This window comes from Gavialis gangeticus, unplaced genomic scaffold, assembly GCF_001723915.1.
Source record: "Gavialis gangeticus isolate Ggan-Ray unplaced genomic scaffold, GavGan_comp1, whole genome shotgun sequence".
NCBI lineage: Eukaryota > Metazoa > Chordata > Crocodylia > Gavialidae > Gavialis > Gavialis gangeticus.
Window position 1 is genome coordinate 192,103,434 of NW_017728992.1, and position 7,698 is coordinate 192,111,131.

Below are 7,698 nucleotides of genomic sequence, written 5' to 3' on the forward strand. Positions count from 1 at the left end.
TTTAGGTACAGAGCAAGCAAGCAAGCAAACAACAACAAAAACCCAAATCCTTCCATCCTAACCCAGGCAGTAGGAAGAAAGCCTTTGGCTCAGGGCCCAACACCTGGCCCCCCCGTGCAGCAAGTTGTTCAGCTCACAGCCTTTCTTTTCCCCTTGCAACTTGCAGTTCTGCTTCCTCTCAGCTCTGTCCTCTGGGGTTTTGACCTCTCAGTGGGACACCGGGTCAAAGCAGAAGGCCTTAATAGGGCTGGCGACCCCTTCCGACAGGGACAGACCACCCTACTGCAATGTTCGTTTGCCTTGCCTCCTTTTGATTCACTGAACGTTGGCTTATTCTTCTGAATCACTGATCCCTATTTAAGACAGGGGGTTTGACTGCTGGTGTGATGGGTACCTGGCTAGTGTCTTGCTTTGCAGCTAAGGGTCAAAACCATCACCACATTTGGGGTCAGGAAAGAATAAAAATGCTTCCTTTTATGAGCTCTGTCCCACCAGGACATATAATAGGGACTCCCTTCATTTTCAGCGAGTGGAGGTCCCACTGAACTGCCTTCATCACCAGTAGGAAGAACAGGAGTAGTTCCTTGCCGCCTTCTCACCCCCTCCCACTGTTTTTGCAGTATACTGCTCCTGCAGTGCTGTCGCTCAGAGATGTGCAACCTCAGCGTCTGGCCTGAGACAGAAGGTCCTGACTAACCTGGGAAAGTCATCTCATCTCCATTTCCTTGCCTATAATGGAAAGATGATACTTGTCTGCGTCTCATGCTGTTTCCAGGATTAATTCTGTCAACAACTTCATCTTTTTGATACTTCAAAATTACTTTGAAGTTTTTGGAGAAAAAAAAAAGATGCTGTGGAAATGAGCTAAGTGTTACAACAACCTCAAGGTCTTTAACTTGCCCTGTCCCATTCTATGTCTTTTCTGCCTCTGTATGAGAGTATATGTAAGTACATTTGCACACACCCACTCACCCATGCAGGTTGGCGGGGCGGGGGGGGTTGGTTTTTTTTTTAAATATCTGGCTGCTTCATTAAGTCATATGAATGGGAGCTGAGCTATTGGAAAAGCTGATGCTGTTTGTTCAAATCTAGCCCATGCTGGGAGTGCCTGAAGAGCCTGGCTATCTTGTGACCTGATCACAATCCATCTGAAATGAGTGTTTGATCTCCATCCAGTTCCCACGGAGCAGGTGTTCACACTAATAAAATGAGCGCCAAAATTGGCAGCAGGGGAGGATGGGTCGGGGAAGAGAATGGAGATGAATGCCCCTTTCATCCTTCGGAGGCCAAGCCAAGGTGAGCTGAGCAGCGTGGGGAATGTCTTCTCTTTACTAGGAATGGGGAGAGAACTGCAACCTCCCAGCCTGGCAACATTCACATAGAAGCGCCCTGTTTAATCCACTCTTCTCTTCCTAGCACTCACTGAGCAGCAGCAAATGGGAATAATGCACGAAATGGAGAAGAGGACACACTGCCAGATATAAGAAACCAAAATGCCACTGCCAGTGCTGTCCTTTTTCGGTTCAATTAAGTACCCATTTGTGGCAGTGGAAAGATTTCCCATTGACCTGAATGGGCATTAGGTCAGGCCCTTTGATTATTACCTGTAACCAGAGTGGGACAGAAGGAGACATCCAGACCATTCAAGGAAGAGTTAATGCGTGAATGCACAAAACATTCAATGGCAGCTTTGTCACAGTTGCAGAGTAACTGTTCGCAAGGATCCCCAGATCCTGGAGACAAAACAATTCAAACAAGGTGCTATTGAGATATCGGTTTCCACCATCTGCCTTTGATTCCCTGTAAAGTTTCCATCAACAGTTACATTTCATTGTCTAGTACACAGATTCATTCTGTATTTCTACCGGTTTTAAAGTGAAATGAATCCAATGGGTTGAATTGTGCTAGGGAATTTTTTTTTATTAAATTTATCAGTAAATGCCGTCAAGTGTTTCAAAGGTCTGTCAAACACAGAACATTACCCATTATTGGCCATGACATGCTGGAGGTGGGACATGGTACAGATCTTTTTGTATGTGCAGTAGGGGCATATCACAGAATACTAGAAAAAGGTTTGCAAAACAGTGACGTTGAAATATTATTTTCCCCCATGCTAATAATTCTTTGACAAACATATTTTGGAGAAGTAATTTATTTCCATGCTCATCATACTTGGAATGAGGACCACGTTTATGTATTTTAATTTGAGCAACAATCCCTTTTCCGTTTTCAAGTAAGGGACAGTTGAAAAAACACTCTTCCTGTTTCAAAGCAAAACTAAAGCAAAAATGGTCTCATTTGAAATAAAGAAGGAAAATAGGGTTGGCTGTTTACCTAAACCAGGTTTTATGGCAGAATAATTCTTTTTTTGTTACTGTTACTGACCACTTACACTGGCAAAACTGGGATTAGATTCTGGTAAGTAGATTTTTCTGAGGACTAGTTCTTGGTGGGAATGATTTTTGCAATGTAAAAAATAAGAATGAACAAACAGAGCATTTCTCAACACGATGGTAGCATCTGCTAAGCTTTTACCAGAGCTGAGTGGAGTCCTTTTCCCTTACAAAGATACCAAAATGGCCCTTTGCTCTGCCCTGGATGAAGAGATCAACATTTTGGAAATACTTCCCACCATGCAGCTCTAATAACATAGTAATGTTGGGAGTCCAGCTACACACGAGGCTGTGGCAGCCATTGGCATTTAGTGTCTTGCTAGCAAATGTGCTTTCACGTTCATGTATTGTACTTATAAACTAAAACTGAGTCCTAGTAGCTGGGCATTAGAAAGGAAATGTGGGCTGAGATCTGGGTGGTAGAAGCAAGTTAGTTGAGCTTGCACAGGAAAAAATAAGAATGAGAAATATGAGAAGCAGCAATACTATAAACCAAGAGCACCTGAGAACGATAATAGCTGCTGCTATGTCTTATCAAGGAACGTGGTAAGTTCTCCAGTACCAAAGTCTTTGATCAGGCCTGGGTGTCTCTTTAAAAGAAAGGGCTGGCTCTTCCAGTCTGCTGGGTTTGGTGCCAGGATTGGGGAGGTGGGGGCTGAGCGAACACAACTACATTGCTTTCAGTTCAGAGGCAGCCTTCCCTGAGCAGTGCAGCTGGCTTGAGACCACCGCTGCTGACCACAGTATTTTCTGCAGTATAGACATAGTTCAAATAGTCTTCGAAAGAGAACGCCCCTGGAATAGGCTAGTTCTGGTTTCTTGCAAAAGAGGGGCCCAGAAAGATTTAGTACTGATTGGGTTTTGTTCTCACATTCACTTGCAAATTGATATCTCTGAATAGCTTATCTTCAGATCTGACCAGAATAGCCACTCCCATCTTGAATGTTAGCCGTATGTGATTGCTACCTGATGGTCCATAAATACAGGGGGACCATCACAGCCCGTCCCGCCGCCCCCCACCCATCAGCTTAATGACAGGTTATAGGAACCTTACTGCAGGTGAGGTTTTTGGTAAGACAGCTGAAATCTGTCGAAATCTTTGCAGGATCCCACATACACTCCATCTCGACTGCTTCTTCATAGCATTTGCGGTGCTGGAAACAGCAGCTTAATTAAAACAAACAAACAAACAAAAAACAAAAACAGAGCAATTAAAATCATGGTCTTTAATTTGTCCCAGTTCTGGGCCCCAGTCTGGAGTGGCTGTGCTCCAGTAGTGGTTGTGTAGTGTGTGGGGCTCAGTTGAAGAGCTGGGGGACTCTTCTTTTCCCTCTACCTATTTGGCAGACATAGGAGTTCATTCTGCTGGCCCTCACAGATGGAGGGGCCCTGATGGCTGAATAGATGTCCTAGGCTGGGCACAGCAGGGTAGAGGTGTGGTCGGCCCCGAAGGGAAAATCCCAGTTCCCCAGCTCTTCTCTGGCTGCAGTAAGAGTCACAGCAGCTGAAGCACAAATTAGGACAGGCCAGTGCTGGCAAATGAATGAGCATCCAGACTTATCAGGGAGGTGCAACTTTTTCCTCTGTCCTTGGGCCCTGCACTGTCACAGCCACGCCGCTTTGGCGCTTGCTGGTCCCTCTCTCCGCTTCCTTGGGGACAGGAGTGTATGAATCTGTCTGACAGGGATACTTGAAAGGAAATATTATGGTGGCGGTGTTGGCAGACATGGATTGCTGCTACCTGGGGGTTCTTGTTTGTCCTCTCGCTCTGATCCTCCTTACCACGTCTGATCTACACAGGGAAGGAAATGGTTTGACTCGAACGCTACCTTCATGGCTCTGGGCAACCAGGGAAAAAGGCAGGTCCCAGACATGGCTTGAGAAGAGACTTTTCTATCTTGGTACAAAGGACATGGATGATGGGGGTTGCCTGATGCAATGAACAGCCCATGGTTGCCTGTGGTCAGGGTTGTCCCATTCAGCAGGGGGGAGGTTTTAGCTGGGAAAATCTGTTTGGGTCGTGTACATTTTGATGCTGGGCAATATATATTCTTGTTGCTCAGCCTCCTTTAAAATACCCAGGAAGCACTAAAAGGAGCAGAGCACAGAAGAAAACATTTTGTTCTAACAAATTCGGACTGTTCGACCTGCCAGATGAGACTCCATTATTCCAGCTCTCTGGTATCCTTTTGCTACCTCTCTGCTGGCACCTTATTATGGTGCGATTACACCGGCATATCATGTTCAGACCAGGAACATTTTCCACAAAGGCCACAGTGACCTGACAAGCTTGGTAGGAAAAAAACTTTGACTCATTTCTTCAGCTCAACAGACAACTAACTGTATTAGGTTTCCCAGGTCAAGCCAAAGTGGGTGAGCTGCAGAATAAATTGTCTTTTGCATTAACTAATCAAGGAAATCCTTACTGCAAGCATCACTGGAGCCTTTTGGCAGTGGCTGTAGAGCACTGTATATGCAAACAATGCTGAGCACTTTAAATACACATGGATCTACAAAATCTGAATGAACTAAGCTCTTGCAGAGTTGACACAATTACAGGCACCTGTCTGTAAATGGGAGAACAATGCAAAGCAGAACAAACATAGGCTGGTTAAGGGGTCTTTATAGCTGGAAGGCTAGGGGGATATAAGGACACCACATATTTTTGGTGCTACCTTTCACTCTATTCGTGGGATTGTTCCACGTGCTTCTGTTAGGATTTGTGCTCAGCAAATTTTCTAAGCAGAAAGGGAAAGTTATCTTGGACAAAGGGAGGCAGGCCTGGGGACTGAATCCCTTGTCCAGCAAAGTGCTTTAGGCACATGCTTAACCTTAAGAGCTTGGTGAGACTGAAAATGATGAGAAGTGGTGCCTTGAGTTCTGCCAAAGACTTCCTATAGCATCCTTGGCAATGGTCACAATCTCTTTTCTCAGCCAGAAGGGGAAGAAGAGGATACTTCCTTCCCTGACATTGTCATCATCATCATCATCATCATCACCATCACCATCACCATCACCATCACCATCACCATTTTGACTGCTGTCAGGCCAAATTCATGACTATTTGTAAAGTGTGATGAGACCCATGGATGGAAGGTGCTAGTCCAGGGCAAAGCTTTATCTGTCTCCTTATGATCTAAAGATCCAAGCCGTGGTCCCTGGTTTTCCCCTATGTGACACTGCTTTTATGACAGTACAGCTCCGCCTTCAATGCCGTTGTGCTAACGTAAGGTCGGCACAGTGGAGAAGGCAACCAAGACCTTTAACATTAATGCCAGCTCGAGCTGTGATTCTTTGGGCTTTGGCAGCTCTGTTTTCCTTTTGTGCCTTGCAACAGAAGATCAGGAGATAAAAATGAAGTGGGAAACGGGCAGGCAGCAGTAACTCCTGAAGCACACAGCTCCTGGGAGTGTCCAACATGCTATCCGCACTGTCCCACAGCAGGTAGTTCTCTGTGTCAGTGTCTCTTTCAAGGTCCTATCTAAACCTGGGCAATGTCTTGTATATAGTAATAGGAAATCAAACCATCTATATTAGAGTTGTCCACCTGGAAGCCCCTGGGCCATGTGTGCTGCCCCTGAGAAGTCAATCAGCAGTGTCGATCCTGGAGCTTCTCTCTACGCTGCTCCAGCTCCTGCAGCTGCCACTAGAGTCTCCTCCCTCCTCTGGCTTTCTCTGCCTGTCCCCATCCCTGAGGGCAGGGCTGTAGGGCTGAGGCGGCCCATGGTCGGGTGGCTCAGGGGAACCCAAGGACCGCATGCTGGATGGGGGCTGGCACAGTGCAGTGGGGCACCTGTTTCACAGTACAGAGGAGGGAGGGGACAGGTACCTGCCATACAGTGCAGCACGGTGTGTGGCCCACACGGCGTGTAGGCAGGTTGCTTGTGGCCCCCTGCTACTCAGACGTTGGACAGCCCTGATCGACATCATGTTACCCAGTGAAGAAATCCAACTAAGATGTGACAACCCCACTCTGAAGCCACCTGGTTGAAAAGACAGTGTTTCTAGGAGTCTTTTGCCAGGTCAGAGACTCTTGGCGGCTCATTCTGCAGCCTCTCCGGCTCCTGCCTGTACATAGTGCTTCACTGAAACGGTGATCGGTCAGGAGGAAGTGCAGCCATTGAGCTGTTTCAGGTATTGAACCATTGAACTGAACCAAGCTCTGATTTCAGACTTGTCAGAGCATTCATTCAGAGAGCAATTCGTGGAGCACAAGGAGTCCAGTGACTTTCTTCTGCGTGGAAATGAAAATTTGGTTTTCCTACTCATTAGATGCTGTGAGGCTACAGTGTATTCCTCCTCCTCCAAGTAAATCTGTCAGTCCTCTGTGAACCATGAGGCTGTGGCTCACTTCACAGATGAGTATTTGTGCATCTGTAGCACTTTTTTTCCAAGTGGGATTGGTCTTTATTTCACTTTTTTCTGACACTTAACACTTCTTTTGTTATCTGAAAATGCAACATTCAGATGCATCCTGGCCTCTGGTTATTTTAACTAGTCCAGCTAGGGGGAACATGGACTGAATTACTATTAAGCATCCATCCACAAGGGCTAGCGAAGATCATGCAACTTAAGATTGATGCCAGGAGATAAGAGTTTAGGTGGGTTTAGATGTTCAAGGACAAAATCCAGATGTTGCCAAGCAACACACTCCCAAAACCAAGTGGGATCTCGCCTGGCTGGGACTGGCAGAGCACGCCTGTGAGATCAGGTCTCTCTCAGATCACTGCCTGGAGAAGGAGGAAGGTGCCTAGTGATAGTAATACTTGCCTGCAAGGTCTGAAGCTAGGGTTTCTATCTTTCTTCCTTTGCTGAACGGGGCCAGTGAGAGTGAGGATGACTCTGAGAGACTCACCGGAAAAAACTGGGCACCAGTCCCGTCTCCACTGAGTGCTTTAGTACCTCATGTATTGTTCGGGATCAGCTGGCCACCCCAAGAGGGGCCAAACCAACTGTTAAGTTTCAGACTGTAATAGCAAGACTTGAGCTGTGGCCAGAGAAGAGCCTGTGGATAAAACTCACCTGTCCGTTTCATCCACTGGAAGCCCTTCCATCTCAAACCGGCAAGAACAGCCGTAGTCTTCAAAATCCCTTGGACAAAGTCCAGTCACGCACTTCATTTTGTTCACAAAATTGAGCAGTGCAGGGAAGTTAGTGAAGATAGACTGAAGCCAAGTGAAGTGAGAACCCAGACAGTCTGCAGAGACAGTAAATGAAAGCACACGGCACTTAGAGATGAAGGCAGGGTAAATTTTCACCTTGTAAATTAACCGATGGGTGGGTGGGTGGGTGGGTATCACAAGCT

The 7,698-nt window shown here is 46.5% G+C and overlaps 1 protein-coding gene across 1 annotated transcript in view; it reads right to left on the reverse strand.

Moving 5' to 3' along the window:
* OC90 (otoconin 90) overlaps positions 1-7,698 on the reverse strand; it is a 45,617-nt gene that overhangs the window by 30,227 nt on the left and 7,692 nt on the right. Inside the window, exons 4-6 of the mRNA XM_019519593.1 lie at positions 7,416-7,590; positions 3,448-3,560; positions 1,605-1,733 (exon numbers count right to left, since the gene is read on the reverse strand). Of these exons, the coding sequence (XP_019375138.1) occupies positions 1,605-1,733; positions 3,448-3,560; positions 7,416-7,590 (417 nt within the window). The remainder of the gene's footprint in view (positions 1-1,604; positions 1,734-3,447; positions 3,561-7,415; positions 7,591-7,698) is intronic.